Source organism: Cibotium barometz, chromosome 36 (assembly GCF_041138505.1).
Source record: "Cibotium barometz isolate CiBa-2024 chromosome 36, ASM4113850v1, whole genome shotgun sequence".
Classification (NCBI taxonomy): Eukaryota; Viridiplantae; Streptophyta; class Polypodiopsida; order Cyatheales; family Cibotiaceae; genus Cibotium; species Cibotium barometz.
In genome coordinates, this window is record NC_141081.1 from 27,027,142 (window position 1) to 27,052,619 (window position 25,478).

Sequence of the window (25,478 nt, forward strand, 5' to 3'; positions counted from 1 at the left end):
GGGCTAGAGTTGCTTGGGAAACCATTATCAGGCCTAAGCAGGAAGGGGGATTGAATATCATTGACCCTGAGGTGCAATGTAAGGCTTTGCTTTGGAAGCTGGTTGTTAGGGGCTTTCTTCCAGGCACTGAGCCGTGGAAGGACTTTCTCATGCAGCAGATCACGAAGTGTGTCCCTGTTCGCGGAGGTGACTGGACTCTCAGCTCACGCTTTATTTTTTCGGATGCAGTTCACCACTCCCCTTCATCCCCCCTGGTTAGGTCCCTCCTACGGGCCTAGGACTGCCTGAGGAGTTTTTTGGTTCACATCCCCCCGCGTTTAGCGGAGGAAGTAAACCGGCAGCCCATTCTGTGGAATGATTTGATCTTAGATGTGCACGGTAGGCCTCTTGGGGAAGCTATGCATATTCTTTGGGCTGGCTGGGAGACCCTATGCCCCACAGTGATGGCTTGGAAGAGGTTTCACAGCCTCACCGAGGTACAGAGATTGGATTTCACACAGCATTTGAGAGGCTCTAGCCGGAGGATTGCACAGCTTGATGCGGCCATTCCCAACCACTGGATTACTCGATCTTTCTTGAAAGGCCGTCATCATTCTTGGTTTGGGGTTTTTTCTGGGACAAGTGTTCCTCTTCAGGTTATGGGTCTCCCCTTGCCTAGGGAGGATGATGTACCGATCTTTTTTACTGTACAGGATGGATGGCAACCGGAGAGATGTGACGTGCAGGACCTCATTGAGGCCCCCCAGATTCGTCCAGTCAGAGTTGTTGGCAGGTTAGGGAAGCACGTCTTTGTTGACCCCCCCTCTCCCCCCCTCCCCCAGGGATGATCACAAAGAGTGTTAGCCTTTGGTTGTATGGTGGCTGCCCTATCAAACATTTGCATTGGGACCCCGGTGACTGGGAGTGGAAGGATGCTTGTAACCCTTTGAAAAGCATGCCTTTTTTCAGTTATACGCTGCGAAATGCCAGACATCTTATCTTGGGACACATTCACAGTGTCCCTACTCTTAGACCCCATTGGAAATCTTACGGCATTTCGACTGACATTCAGAGGGTTTTTTGGCGGAGATTGTGGCATTCTTATAGGAAGCCACAGATTTCCTCCTTATCTGGGTGCCGGCACAGAGGTTAGACAGCTCTTGGGAGATTATTGCTAGCATCTCAGCCTAGAATATCTAGAAGGCTAGATGCACCGAGGCCATTGAGGGTACTCCTGTTCTTGTTTCTCAGTGTCTTTGCAAGATTTGGAGTGATATTATTCACACCATCATGGCTACCTGGGCCAAAATCCAGGGATCTTCGAGGGCTGCGGAGAGGAAGCGCGGCCAATTTATGAGAGAGTGGGACATTGGTATCTTTTTCACGTCCTCTCATTCGGGACCCTATTGGCAGCACAGGGCTCCTGATTGGTTGAGATCTCCACCTTACTTGGTGTGAAATCTCCATTTTGTAAAAAATCTTCATACTTAATAGAAGTCTCCTTTTTTTAAAAAAAAAATCACAGAGATAGCATATAACTTAACACAAATCCGAAAGTAGTGTATCACAAACCTGAGAAATTACTAAACGCTGAATGAGAAACTGCCGAAGCATAACAAAGTCCCGTTGAAACAATGCATGATAAAAGAGGCCTATGTACGACTGCATGAAATATACTCCAAAAACCTGCCAGGTAGAAATCAAAGTGCCTTAAGGGAGGGAAATTTTTAACAAACTGACTCAATAACTATGATAACTTTACTGGCCTTATTTAGCAAGATGGCCAATCTGGCCGAAACTTGTAAGGCAAAGACTACATAGCTCTCCTTTCTAGTGTGCTGCTAGGCTAGAAGCTCTAATTCTCTATGTATGATCTGAATTACACCTTGTATATGAGACTATCCGCTTCCGCTTCTTTGCTTGCATAACGCTGCAATTTAGTAAGCCTTACGGCAAATTTTCCACCAAGTTTTGTGAAATACTGTATCAACAGCAGATATATTCCTGTAACGAAAAAGCTAAGCACACCATGGAACATCAGAGCATTACAAAACAAGCCACTGTGATACTGAAGAGTCAAACTTGTGAAAACCAACCTCCAAATTGCTCTCAAGTGACTCTGAATACACCCAAAAAATAGACAAAAATACAAAACTCATACTCATGATTCATTTAAAGTAGGGTAAAAACAAACAGTTACTTCAGGATGTTGGACTTGATTATATAGCTCAAATGAGCGTAAGCGATTTCGAAGGGAAGTTGCAAACAGAGTATCCCTGCAATTACAGCAGCGTTGTTCCGAAAACTTCTGAAATGTTCAGCCCATTCCTCTTTCTGGTAAACTTGTTTCTCGGTTTTTGATACGCCTATTCCTTGGCTGTTCTTTTTAGCGACAGCGTCATTTAGAGACAACGAAAGATTTGTTCCAAACACATTATGGATTGTAGAGCTTTGATTCCACCTGCCCAGCAACCACACAATGACACCAATTACAGAAGGAACTTGACAAAATCAATATGCTAGATTTTAGACAGAAAAAATGTCAACCACCGGTTTGGTCCTTCGTGACATTGAAGAAAAGGATAACCACATGCATGCATGCATACATATATGTGAGTCCATGTGTGTGTGCGCGTGCATGCGGCAGTTGGGGAGGGAAGGAAAAGAGGAGGGGCGGAGGGGGGTGGGGGGCATGCATGCAAGTCACCTCATGAAAGATCACCTGAGACAAGCTAAACACACAAGGTTAGAACAACATAGAAGGGTGTAGGCAAACTCGCATCACCACCATAGATTCCATCTGTAATCTCCCCCGAGCCAGGGGCTAAGGTTCCACTCCCCAAGCCACTCAGCCCTAGCATCCCATACCACCAAAGCCTGTCCTAAGGGACCCTCGGCAAGTCGCCATGTCCATGGCGAAAGTACCAAGGGGATGGGCGGAGAAGCGGGTCAGCATGGGTTGTTACTGCACAACCCCAATTGTGCGTCGTGCGGAAATACCTCTGTCTGATCCACCAGAAGCTACTCTGGTCCATGCACAAATCAACTTTCAAGTATAACAGTATATGACCACATTGCACAATGACCCATATGTCACTTACATAGTGACTACTGCTGCCATAAATAACCATGCAATCAAAAATCCTTTCCTAAGCATGGTGCCCTCGAGAAAATCCCAATCCTAGTGTACGTAGCATGTCCCTGAGCTCCCCCCTCCTGTTGCCTGCCTGCGCACCTTCGCCCATGCACCCCCTGCTCCCGCACACCCCCCCCCCCCCCCCCCCCCCCCCCCCGCGGCCTACCGCTCTGCCCTCTCTGCCAGCCCTACCCTCCCCCTCTTTGCCTGCACGCACCCCCCCCTCTCTCCGCTTGCATGCACCCCCCTCTCTCCGCCAGCGTGCTCCCCTCCTCCCCTCCCCGCCTTTCCTCTCTCTCTCTCTCTCTCTCTCTCAGCCTTCGCCTCACCCATGCCTCCCTTTCCTTTCCGCCTATGTGCCGCCTCTCCCCCTCCCTCTCGCCCTCTCCTCAGCCTGCCCCCCCCCCCCCCTTTCCCCTTGTTTGTTTTTCTTCTTTCTCTCTTTCCTCCTCCCCCACTCCCGTTGCCTCACCTCCATTGTCTAAGCCTGAAGCCTCTCCTCCATTTCCTTCGCCCCCTCCGTCATCTTCAGGCAGATATTTCAATTCTTGGGATTCGTTCTTCTCTCGGCAAGTCTCGCTTTTTTGGTCTTCATCACCACCAAGAGGACTACATGGTAACCGCTCCGTCATCCCCGACCGAGGCTGCCATTACTTGCTTATCTTGTTCGGAAGCGGACCTTCAGCTTCTCGCTACAGCTGTTGCATCATTAGAGGCCTCTACTCTAGTATGCAAGATTGTCGGTAGCCACCCAGTGCAAGGGCAACTCAGAGATCTTTTGCAGGCGAGTCTCATTGGTGGGCTTGCAAAGATCATAGACATTCATCCTTTGGGACGCGGTTACTATCAGGTTGAGTTCGACTCGCCAACGGTGTCAGATCGAGTCATGCAGTTGACACTATATGCGGGCCAGGCCTTCTTTGCACGATGGCAGCATGGCTTCGACCCTGCGTTGGCTGGCGTGTCTTACTTCTTGGTGACAGTCTGCTTCCCACGCCTTAGGAAGGAATACCTTCCTTTTCTCCCGGTGATTGGTGGTGCCATCAGGAGAGTGATGGAATCCCCCCCCACTACTGCCTCAGCCCCCGCACGGGCAGTTGAGATTCCATCCCTTCGCATCTGTGTTGCCTTGCCGGATTCAATGCCTCATGTTATATCTATTCCATGCCTTTGGGGCGACCCCATCATTCAACGAGTGGAGAATTCAGGCCTTCCAAGCCAATGCTTCATTTGCAGGCAAATGGGACACCTAGCCAGAGCTTGCCCTCGGCGCCAATCCAGAAGAACCCACCCCCCCTCCCCCCTGAAAAAAAAATAGATCCTCAATAGGGGGTAGAGAGGCAGGTTCTTAGGCAGCAGAGCACATGGTCCCGACCGCGGACAACCTAGCTGCCGGAGAGTGGCAGACGGCTGGCCCGAGCCCGAGCCATCAGCCGACCACTAGAGCTGAGTGCCACCGCACGCGCCAGGCTGGCAGAGTACAGGAGGATTCGGTTCTATCAGAGAACCGTTTCAAGCATTTATCACAACACCCACCCGTTGGCGACGGGCCCTCTCCAGTCACGGAGCGGGTCCCTTTAGCCCCTCCGGTTTGGCAGCCGATTCCCCATTGTGATTCCTCCCCCGGCTCTCAGTGTCTAGTGAGGCCAGTAGACCCCATTGTGAGGCCAGTAGACCCCATTGTGATTCCTCCCCCGGCTCTCAGTGTCCAGTGAGGCCATCCATCCTCACCCCCAACTCTTCCCGCAGCAGATCCTTCTGCCCCGTCTTCCTCATCAGAGCCCATCCTCCCCCCTCCCTCCGCCTCTCCAGAGCACTCTTGGCGACCCCTAGCAGCCCCCGACCCGCAGCGGAGACAGCCGGCGAGTTCCGTTTGCCGCTTGATTCACAGTTTTTCTAAGCCGGTAGAGATGACCATTGCCGCTTCCCTAGTGAGGGCTCTCTTGCTAGCTAGAGTCCCGAGGTGGGCCCCCCAAGATCTTGGGGCTACCTCTGGATTATAGTTTCTCCCGATGTCTTCCGACGGAAGGGACATATATGTTTGAGGAGACAGTAGCCCCTATTCGGATGTGTGGTTTTTCACCACTCCAAACCCTCTACGCCAGAGAATGGCATGATGCTCTTCTCTTTCCCTTTGAGTGTAGCCCAGGGGACGGAGTTGGACTCGGAGTCGGTGGCTGCCACCATCCAGGGACAGGCAGTTGAGCTCTCCCACCATCTTCATGGCCTTCGCATCACCGACGTACTCACCTATCTATGGCCATTGGCTAGGATGGAGCTTAGAGGCTCAAGTCACAGAGACCAAGACAGAGAGATGGTGGCCTCCAACCTGGAGGTTCTGCTTTTTCTGTTCATGCATATTTCAATTGCAGTGCCTCTCCCCCCTTCTTACAAGTACGTCCATTGTGATCGATGGAGTTCGGAGTATGCATACTCTTGCGCTTGGACAGAGTGGCATCACATGGAGGACAGGATCCGCGCCCACTTGGGGCGCCTTCATCCCATGTATGGTGTGTATAAGCATATGCACACGCACAAAATTTAAAGAATTACTAAAGTTTTTTTCCAACAACCTAAGACAAAGCAAAGAAAACACAACAAAAAATATTGGACAACTAGCTGAGTAACTACTCAAACAAATAAATGGGTAAGTTACGGACAACCATTTTTTAACCTTGCTAGGAGTGCTGCATTTTTTCTCTTCCAAAACTGCAGAAATAGAACTGCCCAAGTGACAGCTAGCATGGAAAACAACGGTGGCACTACTGCTTCCCAAGACCTACAGTTTCATGACAAAGAACAGAAAGCTAATCACTCAGTATTTCAAAGTCTAAGTAATATTACTAAGAAATAAAATAAAATAAATGTGACAGCATAATTAAAGTAAACACACAAAAAATGCAATAGCTAAGACGAGAACATTACCCCAAATCTTTAAAATAGAAGAAAATCCCTAGGATAGCAGGGTAAAGAAGCCACTTTGTATACATTCCCAGAAAAGCAAAATAAATTGCGACCTGAAACCAAAAATACCCTTTTTCTTGCTTTATTTTTTTAAATCTGTTGTGTGTTTACTGGAAAGTAAGAACTGCATAAAACCTCAGAGCCACTGTTCGACCTCGTCCCTTCCGTGAGGACTCACACTGGTCTGCTAAACCGTGATTGCCCTATCCTACCCTGTACATGTCTTCAAGATGCCCTGGCGCATGCATCATCTGACAAGATGCATATAACAAACAGAAAGGCAAAGTGTAATAAAAACAAACCTTAGGACCAAAATACGAGTAGATGGAATCTATGGGCTGAGATGTGAAGTCTCCCCATTTTAAAGCCCATTTGTGTAAAAGCGCTTTCCGTTTACTTTCTTCTGCAAGAAAGAAACACTCACTTTGGGTTAACACAGTAGCCTCTAAAAACTCTAGTTCTGGCAAGACTTGGGAAAAACTTCTCATTTTGGAAGGAAAAGTACCATGAAGAATCAGCACATCTTTTACAACTTTTTCCGACATCAATCTTGATAAAAGGGACTCCCCAGGTTTCCAAATCAATTCCTCTTTTTCACCCGAGATCCTCAACGGCACCTCTTCTTGGGCAGAATTAACCTGAAAAGGGTCTTTATCAGAGTGAGAAACTGACCCCCCCCCCCATGCATGCATGCATACACACCACCCCCACACATGTGCACCCACAACCCACATATACCGATGTAAAGAAAATGACACCAATCCATATAACAAGGGATGCCACATTTGAGCCCATATGAAGAAAATGATACCACTCCATATAACAAGTGATGCAAGCACTCGTATCGTTCTGTCCAGCTAAACAAAGCGTTATCTTCAGATTGACATACAAATGCATCTTTTTCATCCCACTCAAATGGCACATCTAACCCTGTAAAGATAGCCCAAAACCAAAGCACAATATAGTTAAATAACAACTCCAAGGTTGCTCTGTACTACAAAAATGGCGTCCCTTGTTTTTTAACTTTGATGAAATTCTTCTCAAAACACAACGAATGTACTTCACTCACCAATGTGCGTTGGTTTTCGTATCTGCAGTGTTTCTGCCATGCGACCCAACACCTCAACTGGAGCAGCAATCTGCATGATAGTATTGAAGCGGCTTGATATGAGCTACAATGAAATCACAGCATGGTTCTTTCTTTATCAAGGTTGTAAATCAAGTGCATACTACAGCCATATGCCAGGTTTCTTTGTACGAGGAACATATGCCACTCATTTTCTTCTTAGTAAAAAGCTACACTTTGATGCAAGGGTATTTTTCATAGTAACAGGAAATTGTTGTTTCCTAGCCAAAAACGTGAAAATGCAATTTCTGTTTCCGTTACTATTTCCCATATTCCTGATTGTCACATGCGGAAGAAATGTCTTAATAACTGTGCAAAAACGCAATGCTGAACAAAGAGAAGAGAGAGATGTGTTGCTGTATGTCCAGGAGCTAATCCCTGAAGGGCATCAGCCCAAACTCTGGTCTTAGTCTTTATTCTGCTGCCCTTCAGGGATAGGCTCCTTGAATGAGCATGCACACGTCTTGCACATGACACTGTAACAGTGTTTTCTGTATATATGTATCAATATGTACATAGATCCTAGCAAACATGGCCTCCAAAAGGGTGCGACAGTCCTGGGATCAGATGAATACAAAAGACAATAAATTTGCCTATTTATGGGCTCCCAAATACCCCTACCTACAGTCGGCGAGCTGTCGGCCGGTACAGGACAAGCATAAATACACATAAAATGCCAAACTGCCTGGAACTGCCCTTCTGACTGCCTCTATTGTAAAATCCCTAGTATAAGTTCTAGCTGGACAATGCTTGAAAAGGTTCCTAGTCATAGCCAAAACTGAGGATTAAGCATGCCCACATGTTGTGAGTGTGACACTAATCTCCTCTCCAGATTTCCCCACAAATTTTTCCTTCTAAGTTTTCATTTTTCCAAAACTTCCTCGCCATCTCCTTCAAATTATGATCCACCCCACATTTCTCCTCTATTTCTCTCTAATATTTTCCCTCATTCCTACTTAACTTTACAAATTCACATTTCATCTATACCTTAAAATGCTTTAAGACTTGTTGTTTCCATCCTATGCATAGACATTAGCCTTCTCCATTTCCATTTCAAGCAACTATGGTATTTCCTCCATGACCTAGGACTGATTTGTGATAGGTGGCCTTATATTTTGGAGGGGATGGGGCGGTGGTAGTTTTTGTTTTAAGGGAAGAGAGGAGGGGACACAATGTTATGGAGAAGAACCGCAGGCTAGCAGAAACCTCAGCCAAAGCTCCAAACATAAGACAACGTTCCCAAAAGACAGCTTGCTAGTCACTATGCCAATTTTCACCGCTTTCATACATAATGTTATAAGGAAACAGTAAGTGCAGTGTCGGGTCCATTTAGAAGCTCAATAAAATTACAGGGTTTTCCTTGTTCTTTTATAAAAACCTGCAATCGCAGCACCTTCAATATTCCATCGTCTACCAATTCTTTGTTTCTTTCTTTCATTTCCTGAAGTGATTACTGAAGGCCTTGATCTTTTAATCCTTTACTAACATTCCTGAACGTGTAAAAAGATGCGCAAATATAATGTCTCAAACAAATATGACCTTTCTATCTCACTTCCATGTCTTGGGGTTTAATCTGGGCATCTATACCCCATACTATGTCTGTCTATACCCTTGGTAATGACTTCGCCCCAAGTATTCTTGTTGAGTATCAAGTTTCTTTCTATCTGCAATAGCTTGTGGCTTAATTCTAACTTTGCAGAAGTTATTCATAATGCATACTAAAAGTTATCAAACAGACTAAACAGTCACCAAACAAACTAATATAATGTTGCAAATGTTCACCTTTTATCAACCGTTTCAAAGTGCATAACATTAGATTCTAGCAAAGTTAGGGACCTTTCCCAATACTTTCCCTCTTATACTGACAATCTGACAAGCCTTACATCCTTCTCCGATGAAGTAACAATTTGTCACCTTTGTTATGCCACTTGCCACTACTAAAGTCCACTGAAGACGTGTGTGCTTTTACACATGAAGGTTTTGCTAGGCAGGAATCTTTCATAATCCCCTTGTTGCCCAAGTACATCATGCTGATTACTACACTTGCACCTCTTATCCACTTTAGGAATAAAGTAATCTTTCACCGCTTGCACAACTTAACCGTAGTAGCCTTTCCACAATCGTGTTGCTTCTAAGTTCTAGGTCCTTGCACAATCAAGTTTAGAGGTACACTTGGTACCCTGACTTTTAAATGTGGTTTTCTAGGTCTCCTTGACCCCCCATGGTCCCAATACTTAATGATCTTGATTGAGCCTCTCTATGCATGTGCATAAGGGATCTACCTTATGCATAGAGCTCAAAGAGAGCTCTATGGATAAGGTAAGAGCCTATGCACATGCATAGAGGGCTCTACCAAACACGCATGCATAGAGCTCTATTACCTTATGCATAGAACTCAAAGAGAGCTCAATGCATAAGGTAAGAGCTCTTTTGCAAATTCATAGAGAGCTTATGCATTTGGTAGAGCCCTCAATGCATTTAGCCATCACACGAGCTATGACCTTCTTTTTTTTTTTTTCAAAAAGAGACTTCTATTAAGTATGAGAAAAACATACAACAATCAAAGCTATAAGTCGGAAAAGAATAGAATCACCCCAATATGTAAGGTGATTTCAACCACTGAGGAGCATCATGATGCCATGTAAGACCTGTGGTACTAGGAGAAAAGAAGATGCCATGGTCCCATTCCCGCATAAATATCACACGCTTCGCCTGCGCAGAACGAGAGGGCCCCTGAATGCGAGCCCAAGTAGCCATAAGAGTGTGGATGATATCACCCCGTATAGTACTAATGCACTGAGACCCAAAAATCTAGACACCCTCAATAGCCTCCGTGCATCTAGCTCTCTAGATCTGCCATGTTGTAATACTGGCAATAATCTCCCAACTGGTGTCAATCCTCTGTCTAGGGGGTGTATAATCAGAGTGAGAAACATCCTGCAATAAACCATGCTGGGCAATACCTCTACGAATGAAAAAAGCAAAATCTGTACCACTGCGGACTGGACTGGGAGAGCCAAGCAACTGCCCCCCAAGTCACATGCATGGCTCGGCCACTCAATTTGCCCATAAGTTGGGCTACAGGACCCCAAATCTGCTGTGCAGTGCTGCATCCCCATAGACAATGTTGTACAGACTCAGAATCTACCGCACATCTAGGACAAGAAGGTGCTACACCGAAAATTGATCTCCACTGATTGGTGGGGAGACCACCATGTAAGAATAACCAAAAGAAATGAGAGATTATGCTCCTTTTGTATGAGTGCCAAAGTCTATGCCAAAATCTGCGCTATATCACTAGAGAAATATCATAGCTCTCCCAATGAGGCCTGAGAGTAGGGATCCTATGCATCTGTCAAGTGAGGAGAAGCCTGGCATTCCGAACAGTGAAACTGAAAAAAGGAAGACTTTTCAAAGGATCGAAGGCATCAATCCACTCCCACTCTCCTGGATCCCACTGAAGATATCTGATAGGACTGCCACCATATAGCCACAAACACCAAGAGCCATGAGTCACTATCTGAGGAGAAGGGTCAACGAACCAATGCTTCCCCGAGCAACCAACAATCCTCACTAGACTAAGCCTAGTATTTGGGATAATCTCCTCCATACTACATCTCCTCAATCTCCCACCAGGCATGATAGAATAAATGAGGCAATCTGTATCCTCCTGGCCCGGGAGAGCAATGACCTGCAAAGGTATGCCTATCCTCGAAAAAACTCCCAGCCAACTCAGATGATAGGCTCCGTGAAAGGTCCCAGAAAGCCACTCATGCGGAATAGTTGCATCAATCTGATCAATACGAATGCGAGAGCCCCTAAGATGCTAAGTGGATGCAACTCTTCGATCCTCCAGAAGACTCTTAAAGGTCTTCCAAGCAAGAACTGTGTATGCGCATCTCTCCCATCCTAACCATTGCATATAACGAGATGCACCAAGTGGCCGACCAGCCTCATCTCTAATGAACTCGTTCCACATAATAGGTTGTCGGTCAGCCTCGTCCAAAGACCTAGGAAGCCTTTGTCGCAAAAAATATCTCATGCTCTGACAATGGCTGCAATAAGAGGGGAAGATGGTGCCCTAATATCAGCCTCTATGAACAAAAAATGTGTGCTAGGCATCAAGTCTCTCTCGACCCTAGGTGTACATCTGGAAATCTGAGACAAGAAAAAATCCTTCCAAGACTCAATGCCTGGTAGGAAACCTCTGACCACAAGTTTGCCCTACAATAAACATCCGGATCAATAATATTCAAGCCCCCCTCTCGTTTGGGCTGAATAACTGTGAGCCAAGCTACCCTGGCACAAGTGTCTGAGGTGCCATCCAAGCCCGACCAGAGAAAATTGCGGATCAATCTCCGTAATTGGCCAATGCACACACGAGAGAAGCACCAACAAGAGGCAATAAACCAAGCTGAGGCAAGCAAAACCTGATTAGCCACCAAAGCTCTGGAGGCTAAATCTAATCTCCTGGAGCTCCAATGGAGGAGCTTCTTCCGAATACTCATATGTACCGGAGTAAACTGCTCTGCAGGAGAAATATCAATCCCAACTTGGCATCCCAAATATCTAGCAGTGCATCCTCTACTGATCCAAGTAAAACCAAGCTCTGCACCCCAATCAACTCTCGGTGAATCACTAACCCAAAAACCAACAACTTTGTGCCAATCAATGAGTGCCCCTGCTGCCAAACAAAACTCCTCTAGTGCTACCCGGAAAGAACATAAGCATATATGTGAAGCCTCCAAAAACAGGGATGTGTCATCAGCTAACTCAGAGTCAACCAACTCCTCATGACTACGAAGAGGCAACCTCAATCCTGAAATACTAGCAGTGGGCGGAGAAAGATGCTCATGGCCCCTGCAACTATGATATATAATAAAGGGGCTAATGGGCAACCATGTCGTACTGAGAGCGAGAAATCTGAAACCGCTCTCCTCTATCACCGCAAGCAAGAACTCTGTTGTGGGCATCATGATACATGCATCAAACTCCCTTGATCCATCTCTGAGAGAAGCCCATATAACTAAGAGTACCCTCAAGAAAGTCCCAATCCACTCTTTCATAGGCCTTCTCAAAATCCAAGAGCAGAATGGCTAAGGGCTGATTGCTCGCTTTAGCCCATTCGACGGCCTCCCAAAACGAGAAAATGTTATCAAAGATACTCCTGCCGTGTAAGAATCCATTCTAGGTATCATGAATAACATCCTACAAAATTAGTTGCAACCTGATGCTCACTGCCTTAGCAAGAATCTTATAGGCCGTCCCAAGTAAGGTGATAGGTCTCCACTGGCCAATCAATGTCTTATCCCCGCTCTTAGGAATAAGATAAATAAGCCCCTTAGTGAGAGAAGAAGGCATAGAACCTGTGTCCCACATCTCCTGCAAAGCCGATGTGATCTCAGCCCCAATCTCATCCCAAAAAGTAATGAAAAAAACAGGGGAGAGGCCATCCTCCCCTGAACACTTACTGTCACCAGCCTGGACATTTCCCAGTCTGAAAGGGGTCTGGTGGAATCCAGGATGTTTAAATATTTGGAAAGTACAAGCTTTGGGAATGGGGGATTATCCTAGAATACAAAGGACCACACTCCTAAAATTTAGGAGAGTTGCTATTTTTGGCCGAACTCCGATGGAAATTCTGTTCGCGTCATTACATCTGGAATTGAGCAGATACCAAGAGTTGGCAAAGTGCCTATGACAGAATGTCTACCAGTTGGGATATTTTTAGAGAGAAAGTTTATGGAAGAACCCATCTATTAGATTGGGACATGTGGCAAGGAGGTGGACCAAAGTGAGACAAGTGGCCTGACACTTGTTAGAAAGTGGATCAAAGTGAGACAAGTGGCCTCACACTTGTCACTTCAGCTATTGTGTGGCTCTCCACTTGTCATCGTAGCCTTCTCTTGCCATTTTAGCTCGTGGGAGGCCCAAATCTATAAATTGGAGCCCCCTCTCTTCATTAATGGAGGCTCTCTTGCTCCACACTAGCCTCTACCACCGTTACAGGCTGCCCTAATGATGGCTACTCTCTTTCTCTCACACTTGAAGGCTGCCCATGAAGAATACCGGCTGTATGGGACTGTTTTGGAGGCTTCCATCGCGAAGAAAGACTGAAGGCAAGGGTATTCAATCATTTATTATGATTTCTAGCCATTGTATGTGTTGTACCAACATTTGTACTTGCTGTACCTGCTGTACCAGCCACCGTACCAGCTGTACCAGCCATTGTACTTGCTGTACCAGCCACCGTACCAGCTGTACCAGCCATTGTACTTGCTGTACCAGCCACTGTACTTGCTGCACCAGCCTCTGTACTTGCTGTACCTGCTGTACCAGCCACTGTACCTGCTGTACCAGCCCTTGTACTGGCTGTACCAGCTTCTGTACTTTCTGTGCCACCCATTGTACCGGCTGTACCAGCCTCTGTACTTGCTATACCTGTTGTACCAACCACCGTACCGGCTGTACCAACCATTGTACCTACTGTACCGACTGAATGGAGAGTTGTACTTGTTGTACCCTCTCTATTGCATGAAGACCCGTGGTTTTTGGGGAAGAATCAGTACCCACACGGAGGTATATGGATTATATTGTTGGCTCGGCATTTCTACAGCCTATGTTCCGGCTTGCTTGCCTCGTGTTGGGCTGTGTTATGGCATTTGTATATGGATAATCCGGCATCTCCCGTGGGGAGAGTAAGGCCCTCAAAGCTTGTACATGATATTATTCTCCTTGGGTAATAAAATACTCCAAGGGGGGGGGGGGGGTCGGCCCATTCCGGCCTCTATGCGGTGTCACACGTTCAAGCTCCATTTGCAGCATTTGTGGATGTTTTGTCTAGCTTTATGTTTTATGCAAAGTGATGATGGATATGTGTTAAGGTTGTGGCCATGTTTAAATGTTTTAATATGCATTGATGGTATCAACAAGTGTGTCAAAGGCGCTAGTCCCGCGGGCACCCGCCGCCGCGAGTTTCATTGGTATCATTAATGTCACAAACCCCTATATTCTAGGGACATGCGGATGCGTGTCAGGCCTAGAAACATGCGGATGCATGTATGTATTATACCTGGGCATGTGTATGGATCATATGAGTGGATGCATATGAGTCCAAGGACATGGCAGGACATTTGTGGACTTTCGGGCGGTGCCCGTGTGGATTCCGGCCATGCACACATGGTGTGTTATGATGGCAGGCGGAATATTTTAAAGTTTATGAATTATTCTTTTTGGCTCCCTTTATTTGGGATGCATTGGACTTATGGAACTCATGGGTCACTTACCTTGTGTAGTGTTCTCTTGTCCTATGTGCTCTCTTGAAGATTGTTTCTACCATGTGTGGGTGGAACAATAGAGAGCAGATGGAAGGGAACATGGGCACTTCAAAGGGTAGTGACAAGCACAACATACCCTGTGTAGTGTTCTCTTGTCCTACGTGCTCTCTTGAAGATTGTTTCTACCATGTGTGGGTGGAACAATAGAGAGCAGATGGAAGGGAACATGGGCACTTGAGAGGGTAGTGTGAGTTGGTGGCCGAAATGCCTACAAACTATTGGTGGCCGAAATGCCTATAAACTATGTGTAGCAGAAATGCTTATGGAACACCAGGTTTTCTATGCCTCCGAGTGATTGTTTTATCTTGTTACTTGAGCCCACCTCTCATCCAAGGTGTGTGGTCAGAGTACCAACACGGAGTGCAAGTGGTAAGTGGACATGATACCTGGTTGGCACGGGACTTATGTCTATGCCAAGGGTCATGTGGACCGATGCCTTATTGGCAGGAGACTTATTTTGTCTCGCCCATTTACTTGGGACATGGATTATGATATCTGGACTTATGGGACTGTTTTGTCTCGCCCATTTACTTGGGACATGGATTATGATATCTTGACTTATGGGACTGTTTTGTCTCGCCCATTTACTTGGGACATGGATTATGATATCTGGACTTATGGGATTGATTTGTCTCGCCCATTTACTTGGGACATGGATTATGATATCCGGACTTATGGGACTGTTTTGTCTCGCCCATTTACTTGGGACATGGATTATGATATCCGGACTTATGGGACTGATTTGTCTCGCCCATTTATCTTGGGACATGATTATGATATCTGGACTTATGGGACTCTTTTTGTCTCGCCCATTTATTTTGGGACATGATTTTGATATTGGAATTATAGAGCCTTATTTAGTCTCGCCCATTTCTTTGGGACATGAATTCTTCAGTTATATTGGATTTTTGAGACCGTCTCGTCTCGCCCAATCGATGGGACATGATTATATCTTGAATATACGGCTTGAAGCTTAAAGTTGCGGACAACTTTTAAGAAGTTGGGGAGGATGTCACCAGCCTGGACAATACCAGTCTGAAAGGGGTCTGGTGGACTCCAAGATGTTTAAATATTTGGAAAGTACAAGCTTTGGGAATTGGGGATTATCCTAGAATACAAAGGACCACACTCCTAAAATTTAGGAGAGTTGCTATTTTTGGCCGAACTCCGATGGAAATTCTGTTCGCGTCATTACATCTGGAATTGAGCAGATACCAAGAGTTGGCAAAGTGCCTATGACAGAATGTCTACCAGTTGGGATATTTTTAGAGAAAAAGTTTATGGAAGAACCCATCTATTAGATTGGGACATGTGGCAAGGAGGTGGACCAAAGTGAGACAAGTGGCCTGACACTTGTTAGAAAGTGGATCAAAGTGAGACAAGTGGCCTCACACTTGTCACTTCAGCTATTGTGTGGCTCTCCACTTGTCATCGTAGCCTTCTCTTGCCATTTTAGCTCATGGGAGGCCCAAATCTATAAATTGGAGCCCTCTCTCTTCATTAATGGAGGCTCTCTTGCTCCACCCTAGCCTCTACCACCGTTACAGGCTGCCCTAATGATGGCTACTCTCTTTCTCTCTCACTTGAAGGCTGCCCATGAAGAATACCGGCTTAATGGGACTGTTTTGGAGGCTTCCATCGCGAAGAAAGACTGAACGCAAGGGTATTCAATCATTTATTATGATTTCTAGCCATTGTATGTGTTGTACCAGCATTTGTACTTGCTGTACCTGCTGTACCAGCCACCGTACCAGCTGTACCAGCCACTGTACTTGCTGTACCAGCTTCTGTACTTGCTGTACCTGCTGTACCAGCCACCGTACCGGCTGTACCAGCCCTTGTACTGGCTGTACCAGCTTCTGTACTTACTGTACCACCCATTGTACCGACTGTACCAACCTCTGTACTTGTTGTACCTGCTGTACCAGCCACCGTACCAGCTGTACCAGCCATTGTACCTGCTGTACCGGCTGAATGGAGAGTTGTACTTGCTGTACCCTCTCTATTGCATGAAGACCCGTGGTTTTTGGGGAAGAATCAGTACCCACACGGAGGTATATGGATTATATTGTTGGCTCGGCATTTCTACAGCCTATGTTTCGGCTTGGTTGCCTCGTGTTGGGCTGTGTTATGGCATTTGTATATGGATAATCCGGCATCTCCCGTGGGGAATGTTTGTTACATCTGCCACCCATCTGTGTCAAAAAGGATTTCTAGGCATGAAAACGGTACTCCGCACACTGCTCAAGAGAGTGATGAAGTTCTGCTCTAACAGTACATAAAGAATCTGCAACCCATTGAGCATGAGGATGTTTCTTGTGCTCTTTCTGCAAGGCAACCAATCTACGTCTAATAGCCCTTTCTAAGTTCAAGGCCTCTTGCCTCTTAGACAGGGCACATGTGTGATAAAAGTCACTAATATCATAGAGAGCAAAGGCCAGGCTTTGAGAGGCCTGTAAGAAGTCGTGAGATCTCCAAATATCAAGCATACAACGCGATAGCTCTACATCTGAAAACAAACGATCAGGGATGCGTACATGGGGTGCTGATCCATGGCAATTTGGATCTCTAATACATAAAACCACTGGGCAATGATCCGATTTGGAGGTGCCTGTAGCAATAAAAGTATGTCCACCTCTGTCAAGCACCCAATCATCCACACAAAATCTGTCTAACCGTGCATAGATACATCCTACATCTCTTCTCCTCGTAGACCATGAATAAAGAAGAGTGGATGGACTCCTCAAAATGTCATCCTCATGCCAACAATCTCTACCATGAATGGAGACTATAAACCTCTCCCAAGACGCTCTTTCAAGAGGATGCACTAAGCCCTCATGTCCACCTCTTTTATCCGTTGGCATCTCAACCATGTTAAAATCCCCACTAATAATCCAAAGGTCGGCAAGAGGCATCAATGTAGTGAGAGATTTCCAAAAGGCAATCCTCTCACCTCTATGGTTAGGAGCATAGAGGTTGAGAATACCAATGCGTGTAGTACCCTGCATAAGAAGGATCCACTGTGCTCTTGCAGGCAAAATGACACCATGTCCAATGATGCAAGGCAAGATCAAAGCTGAAATAGAGATACAAACACCACCCTTGGTACCAACAGCCGGTGACCAAAAGGTGTGTCCCGAGAAAAGCTTGCATGATCTCCCACACTGACTAGCATCCAGTTTATGCTCTTGCAAGAGCAATATATCCATAGGTCCACCTGTGACTGCACAATGAAGCTGGGTTTTTACAATTTGTTTTCGTCGACGCAGAAAAAAACCCCCAAGACCCTGAATGTTCCAAGAGACAATCCTCATAAAGACTCAGAGTAGGAACGACCAGATCTCGTGGTCGACAAAGGACCCCCTTTAGAGGCGGAAGTACGTCTCGCATAGGTAGGGGAGGGAAAATCTGACGATGTAAACCTTACCTCTCTCTCCCACTCCGAGGAAAAGCCAGGGCTAGTTCTCAGAACTGGAGAGGTACCATGACAATGCGAATGTGCAACATCATCCTCAAGGGTACAATCATCCTGTAACTGTAATGCAGCATCCTCTTGTGAGGGATCCAAATCATGTGCCTGCCAGGCCTCATCCTCCAAAAAAGGATCAACAACTTGTGAGGCAAGAGCTGCATAGGAGTGTGGGTGCTCCACAGGGGGTGTGGGTGAAGGGGCAGGTACAGGGGTCCGAGGGTGCCTGCCATCCCTAACCACAACCCAATACTGTGTGGTCTGCTGTGGCAAAGGAGCAGCTGGAGTCTCGACATCTGCAGGAGGCCTCTGATGGGTAGGACCACACCGCCTCCTAGCATGGCCCCTCGATCTGGGACAATCTCTAGCAATGTGACCCTGTCAACGACAAATCCGACACTGGTCAGGTCTGCCTGCAATCTCCATCCTTTGGCAGAAATGAGATCCGTCAGGTCTCTGAAGCATAACATGATCATCAGTAATCAATGGGTCAGGAACAAGCACAAGGACCCGGGGTACACCATCAAGAGTGCGGTAACGGCCGCGGAAGCTGAGGTAGGAGAGCTCGGGAGGATTGGTACCTCTAGAACCTGGCCAAAGGATGCCCCTATGGAAGCTAAAAGCTTCCATAGGACCGAGGAAGAGCAGGGAACCGTAGTGAGACCAGGGTAAGGCGCTGATCATCCACCAATGGATCAAAGCCCACCTGGTACTAAAAGAAGAAAATCTTCCTAGGACCAAGAGGAAAGGGGATGCTAGCCAAAGCCTGAGAAGTAGCTTCTGAAGAATGAAAGTCCACCTGGAAGAAGCCTCGACCAAGTAAACGAATATCCTGAAAGTGCACAATCAGCTCCGAAGGGAGAGCTGCTAGAAGCCATTCACGGGCCTGCGAACGAGAGGGATGGGAACCATAAACTCTCGCAACAAGGGTAGTCTGGACCTCAAGGTCAATGTCGTGCTGAAGAGAGGTGAGCTCGTCTTGTGAAAAATTGATGATTCTCCCGGCCAGTGGGGGTGATGAGAGATTGACTGCAGCAGAAAAAGCCATAAGACCAATCAAGAAAAGTGGGCGGCCGACTTGAATCCAGATAAAATAGCTGCTGGGAAAACGGGAGCAAAGGAAGGGGGGTAAAGGCGGGAGCAGCTGGAGAAGCAAGGGCAAAGGGGCAGGCGGGGGCAGCAGAGGGGCAGGCGGGGACTCAAGAAGGCAGGGGGCGGGCAGCAAAGGGGGAGGCGGGGCAGCAAAGGGGGCTGGCAGGGGCAGCAAAAAAGAGGCAGGCGAAGGTAGGCGGGGGGCAGCAGAGGGGCTGGCGGGGGTAGCTGAAAGGCAGGCGGGGATTGAAGAAAGGCTAGCAAAGGGCAGGCAGGGATCGAGGAAAGGCTAGCGAAGGCTGCAGAGGGACAAGCGGGGGGTTGCAAAAGGGCAGGCGAAGGTAGCAGAGGAGCAAGCGGAGGCAACAGAGGGCAGGCGGGGGCAGCAGCACAGGTTCACGACTTCAGCACGTCGCAGTTTTTGCTTTTGAATCTCCATAGGACCTGAATCCCATGGACACACGTGCTTGACCTTGTTTGAAGCTAACAGGTGAGTTTGTCGAGCTATGACCTTTTTGGGAGATCATCACCACCAACTCCTTGGGCGGTGTTACATGCACTGAGCTTGACCATGATAACACACAACACGGCCTTCTTTATACCTTTATGTGGTGAGAATCTTTAGCATCCAATTTAGAGGGTAGAGAGAGAGAGAGAGAAGAGAACGAGAATGTAGAAGACGACACAGTATTGGGTCCCAAATACCGTCTGAAAGCCCCCCGCTTCCCCCCTTGCAAGCAAGAGTATTTGCTCATATTATTCTTTGGAGAATGTTGTACAATGCTTTAGAAACAAGCGATGTGAATGCCCAACGCAAGGACAAGGACGACCGTACGTCAGCTGAGTATCCACCTAGTCTAAGGCTCTGCTGAAGACTCTTTTGGCCACTAATGCAAGTCCAAATAGCTGTAGGACTGCACATATGCTGGCTGAATCTGAAGAGGAGCTTCCTAAATAGCCTGGAGTTGAGTTGGAATACTGAACTGATCTTGTATGCTGCTGAATGTGAAGAGGAGCTTCCTGAATAGCCTGGAGTTGAGTTGGAATACTGAATTGATCTTGTATGCTGCTGAATACCTGAATGAATGGTGTGGGAATGAGGCGCCTGAATCTGAAGAGGAGCTTCCTAAATAGCCTGGAGTTGAGTTGGAATACTGAATTGATCTTGTATACTGAATTGATCTTGTATGCTGCTGAATACCTGAATGAATGGTGTGGGAATGAGGCGCCTGAATTTATATGGCCTCGGGTTGCCATCAGCTGCCTTAGAGAGCTGGCCTATAGAATATCTCCCACGACTGCCTTAAATGCACAATCCGCATGTTGAATCACTGTCGGCTGCAGTTATTCCCCAGTTGGCTGCTGTAGTTGCCCACGACTGGCATACAAGGTCATTCCTTAGCCTTAGAGAGTCAGTCAATCAGTCAAGTCCCTTAACCCACTTGGAGAGAATCATTCATGCATATAGAAGTCAGTAGAAGCCTTAGGGTTTGCATCATAATGTTGGATATGCTCCATCACATGAACACATAAACATCGCCTTGATAGAGTTCAAACTCAAAGGTCATTAAGGTATTAGTATTGGCCCTTTTACTCTTGTAACAAGGTCATAAAGCAACCATAATCAACACGCCTACATCCACCTTCTTTGGAGAGATTCTTGGAGGCAACAGATGGAGATAATCAAGGAGTTAATGGAGGAGGGGATTATGGAGAAAGATCAATACCTAATCATCAGTTAATCTCATGTATCTAGAGCCTATTTAAGAGACATTGAACTAATGGAATTGTGCGTCTCTATTTTCTTCATTCACTATTATCAACCTCATTAATTAACATATGGTATCAAGAGCCAAGGTTCATCCTTACAATGCTACAACCAGTCAAAGTGCGCTGCTGAGGTGATCCTGCTGTAACTGCATCATGCTGTAGCAACTCGAAGTTTGCTACTGGAATCCTGCTGACAACTCACACATCAATTGTTGTGGCGATCCTGCTGATGACTCATGCATCAATCGCTTGGCGCAGTTGATGTTTGAGATTTTGTTGTAAAGCTCGACTCTAGTATCACCCGCTTGGTGTAACCAGAATGCAGTTTGAATATCCATTGCTTGCTATCAAAGTTACTGTTGGTGAAAAAGCTTGTGAGCTGCCGAACCCAGCTCAGCCCGCTTAGCTCTGCTTATCATAGCCGCTGCGCACCACTCATCTCTGCCGTGCCACGCTCAGCTCAACTCAGCTCCATTCAGCCCAGCCCAGGAACAAAAACAAAGTTCAACATCGTGTGAAGCTGAATCTCATTCATGGAGGACAAGTCTGGTAAAATACTAGCTCAGTACTCTCTGAATTAAAAGTTGGTATGACGAGCTCTTGTCAGATTTTAGAAAATTCTAAAGAAATCATACATATCTCATCTGACTTAGAAGCTTTGGTAAATCAACCAACTAAGTCACAAAAATCAAAATTTGTAAACAAAAGCTTAAGCCTAGAAAAAGAGTGGTTTTCCAAGAAAGACAACTTTGGATTCAAAGATCAAAATCAAGGATAGAAGAAAAACCATGGTATTTTGACTTTGCCAAATGTATTGGTTTAGGTGATTTCCCTGTAGCAAATATGCATTTGTATGGAATTGGAGTGGATAACTAGCCTTTTTTTTTAACTCAGTTTCCTTGTACAAGGCATTAGACACTGCTTGAAGAGAATCTCTCAAGTAAGACCTTGCCATCATGTCTAAAACTTCACAATTAGATAGATTTACTCGGAAAAATTTTCATACTTGGCAGACTAGGCACAAGTTTATCCTTCAAAAGAAAGATTTGTGAAAAGTAATTACTACATCCGAAAATGATAGACCTGCCACAAGGAAAGGAAAAGCACAATGGGAAATCTATGACACTAAGGCACTTCCTATTTTAGCACTTGGGCTTGGTGGTCAATATTTACATCATATTTCAAACATTGAGTCAGCTAAAGCAGCATGGGAAACTCTCGATAGACTCTTTGGTGCTAGTGGAAAGAATTCAAAGACAAATCTTTTTTTTTTTCAGAAAGGAGACTTCTATTAAGTATGAAAAATTTTACAAAATGGATATTTCACACCAAGCAAGGTGGAGATCTCAACCAATCAGGAACCTTGTGCTGCCAATAGGGTCCCGAATGAGAGGATGTGAAAAAGATACCAATGTCCCACTCTCATAAACTGGTAAAGGAGGAAATCTGTGGCTTCCTATAAGAGTGCCACAATCTCCGCCAAAATGCCCTCTGAATGTCAATCGAAATGCCGTAAGACTCCCAATGGGGTCTAAGAGTAGGGACACTCTGAATGTGTCCCAAGATAAAATGTCTGGCATTCCGCACCGTATAACTGGAAAAAGGCATGCTTTTCAAAGGATTACAAGCATCCTTCCACTCCCACTCACCGGGGTCCCAAGGCAAATGTCTGATAGGGCAGCCACCATACAACCAAAGGCTAACACTCTCTGTGATCATCGGGGGGGGGGGGGGGGGGGGGGGTGTGGATCAACAAAGACGTGCTTCCCTAACCTGCCAACAACTCTGACTGGACGAATCTGGGGGCCCTCAATAAGGTCCTGCACATCACATCTCTCAAGCTGCCATCCATCCTGTACATAAAAAAAGACCGGTACATCATCCTCCCTAGGCGAGGAGATACCCATAACTTGAAGAGGAACACCTGTCCCAGAGAAAACCCCAAACCAAGAATGATGACGACCTTCCAAAAAAGATCCAGTAATCCAGTGGTTGGGAATGGCTGCATCAATCTGTGCAATCCTCCGGCTAGAACCTCTCAAATGCTGCATGATATCCAATCTCTGCACCTCGGTAAGGCTCTAAAACCTCTTCCAAGCCAGCACTGTGGAGCAAAGGGTCTCCCAGCCAGCCAAGAGAATATGCATAGCTGCCCCAAGAGGCCTACCATGCCCATCTAAGATCAAATCATTCATAGAATGGGCTGCCGGTTAGCTTCCTCCACTAAACGCGGGGAAACTCATCAGGCGCAGTCCCAGGCCCGTAGGGAGGGACCTAACCAGGGGGGACGAAGGGGAGCGGTGAACTGCATCTGAAAAAATAAAGCGTGAGCTGAGAGTCCAGTCACCTCCGCGAACAGAGACACACTTCGTAATCTGCTCCATGAGAAAGTCCTTCCATGGCTCAGTGCCTCAAAGAAAGCCCCTAACAACAAGCTTACAAAGCAAAGCCTTACATTGCACCTCGGGGTCAATGATAATTCAAAGATAAATCTAAAGTTACAAATCTTTAGGCTCACTATGAAAAAGCCGATGGACCAAGCATATCTCACTCAAAAGAAAAATGTCAAACCTCCTCAATACACTCATTGTGGTAGGATTGGCCATCTCACGAAGAATTGTTATCACAAGGATAAACCAAAGCTCCAATGCACAACATGTCGAAACCTATAACATCTTGCATAAAAATGCTACAACAAGGGTGAAACAAACATTGCTAGCACCTCAACACTTAAAGCAAACATTGCACTATGCAACCATGTAAATGCCTCTTATGATAATGAAGAGACATCATGGGCTTTTTAAAGCCATGTAATGCTCTCCATTGCCCATATGTAAATCACCTCTAACCACCTATGATGTAGGTTATGTGATATATGTCTATGCCCACATTATCTCTCACTTGGCCATGTAGCCCTGGGAGTGTTGGGTCTCCATGCAAAACTCATGATAGTGCACATGAGGCACTATGTTTCATGGAGTTACGATGGGGCTTTGGACGGATACACTATGCTTAGAAAGTACCTAGGACTCATGCATTTTTATTTCATTTAGAGCTATGCTCATAGGAGCTATGCTATTGCATTATATTTTCATTTTCATGTTCCATATATGGATCAAGGAGGGTGTGTTGAATATGCTCCATCACATTTACACAAACATCCCCTTGGTAGAGTTCAAACTCAAAGGTCATTAAGGTATTAGTATTGGCCCTTTTTATTCTTGTAACAAAGCAACCATAATCAGCACGCCTACATCCACCTTCTTTAGAGATATTCTTGGAGGCAACATGTGGAGATAATCAAGGAGTTAATGGAGGAGGGGAATATGGAGAAAGATCAATACCTAATCACCAATTAATCTCATGTATCTAGAGCCTATTTAAGAGGCATTGAACTAATGGAATTGTGCGTCTCTATTTTTTATCACTTGCACCGTTATTATGATTAATGCTAATCACCTCCTTAATTAACACAGAACATGTTTGCATTTTGCATATCATTCATCCCATAGGCATATAGACCATCTAGACCATTGCAAAAGCCTCAAAATATCATTCAGTATTTTATAATATTTATTTGGCATTTTTTCCATAATTTTCTAGCATTTTATCACCATTATTCTATTTATCCAGTCGTGTAGCTTTAGGGAGCCACTCGACCAGCTTTATAGCCAACCGACCAGCCCATAAAGTGCATATAAATAGCATTGTTTCCCATCATTCCATCATCAGTCCTTAAGCGTTTCAGTCTTCAGCCTCTTGGAGCTTCATCGCTTGAGCATATAGAGCAATACATCATCAAAATGCAGCATCAACAGCAATGAAGCACTTCAGTACCTTGCGTTTCAGCATCCCTTTTGGTGAAGGTAAAACGCATTCATACATTCATTTTCAACATATACACACAGCCTAGAACAGTCCCAATCAGCCCCTTCTCTCAGCCTTCCTACATTCCATTGGAAGAGTGCATAGGCTTGAGATCGATCATCATTGGTGCTTCTACAACCATGTACAGTTCAGCCCGACTCTTGGTCTTTCAAAGGTCTTGCGTTTGGCTTATCTACAGTCCAAAGTCAGTCCTCGTTCATTCTCTTCAAAGATAATAAAGCAAAGACTCCTAGAAATAGGAGGGGGCCCTTCAGTGGGTAATTTGGGACCCAATAAGGTGTACAAATCTCTCTCTCATCTCTTAAAGTTTGAAGTGATAAAAGTGGATTGCTAAAGACTCGTGAAACTCAGGATAAAGAAGGCGGTGTGAGACGTTGTGTGACAGGATCCTTCATTACGCATAATTCCACTGCATGTTACGATTCAGCTTGTCCACACACACCGCATCCTAGCCTGAGAGCATCCTTGGATGGTCATACTTCACTCCCGCACGACCACCGACTTCAGTAACATGTCTATAGAGGAGAGTACACATCAACAGGAAGACGTCTCCCCCGAAGGAGACCTTGCTCTTCCTCCTACTACAGATACCATAGCTCTACTCCGAGCACAGAACTAGCTTCTTATGGAGCGTCTCCAACTCTTGGAGGCAACAGCAACAAAACCCACTCCAAAGACAAGAGGATGAAGCCAGACAGCGAGGAGAAAAAGCAAACA

The 25,478-nt window shown here is 45.9% G+C and overlaps 1 protein-coding gene across 7 annotated transcripts in view; it reads right to left on the bottom strand.

The window, feature by feature from the left end:
• Nucleotides 1-25,478, bottom strand: part of LOC147617708 (anoctamin-like protein) — a 69,105-nt gene that overhangs the window by 11,135 nt on the left and 32,492 nt on the right. For all 7 annotated transcript variants that reach the window (XM_086775951.1, XM_086775955.1, XM_086775952.1 and 4 more), the window contains 9 exons: nt 7,149-7,218; nt 6,891-7,009; nt 6,585-6,717; nt 6,382-6,482; nt 6,041-6,132; nt 5,790-5,894; nt 2,180-2,440; nt 1,865-1,997; nt 1,552-1,665 (listed from right to left, as the gene is read on the bottom strand). In XM_086775951.1, coding sequence (XP_086632077.1) covers nt 1,552-1,665; nt 1,865-1,997; nt 2,180-2,440; nt 5,790-5,894; nt 6,041-6,132; nt 6,382-6,482; nt 6,585-6,717; nt 6,891-7,009; nt 7,149-7,218 — 1,128 coding nt within the window. The remainder of the gene's footprint in view (nt 1-1,551; nt 1,666-1,864; nt 1,998-2,179; nt 2,441-5,789; nt 5,895-6,040; nt 6,133-6,381; nt 6,483-6,584; nt 6,718-6,890; nt 7,010-7,148; nt 7,219-25,478) is intronic.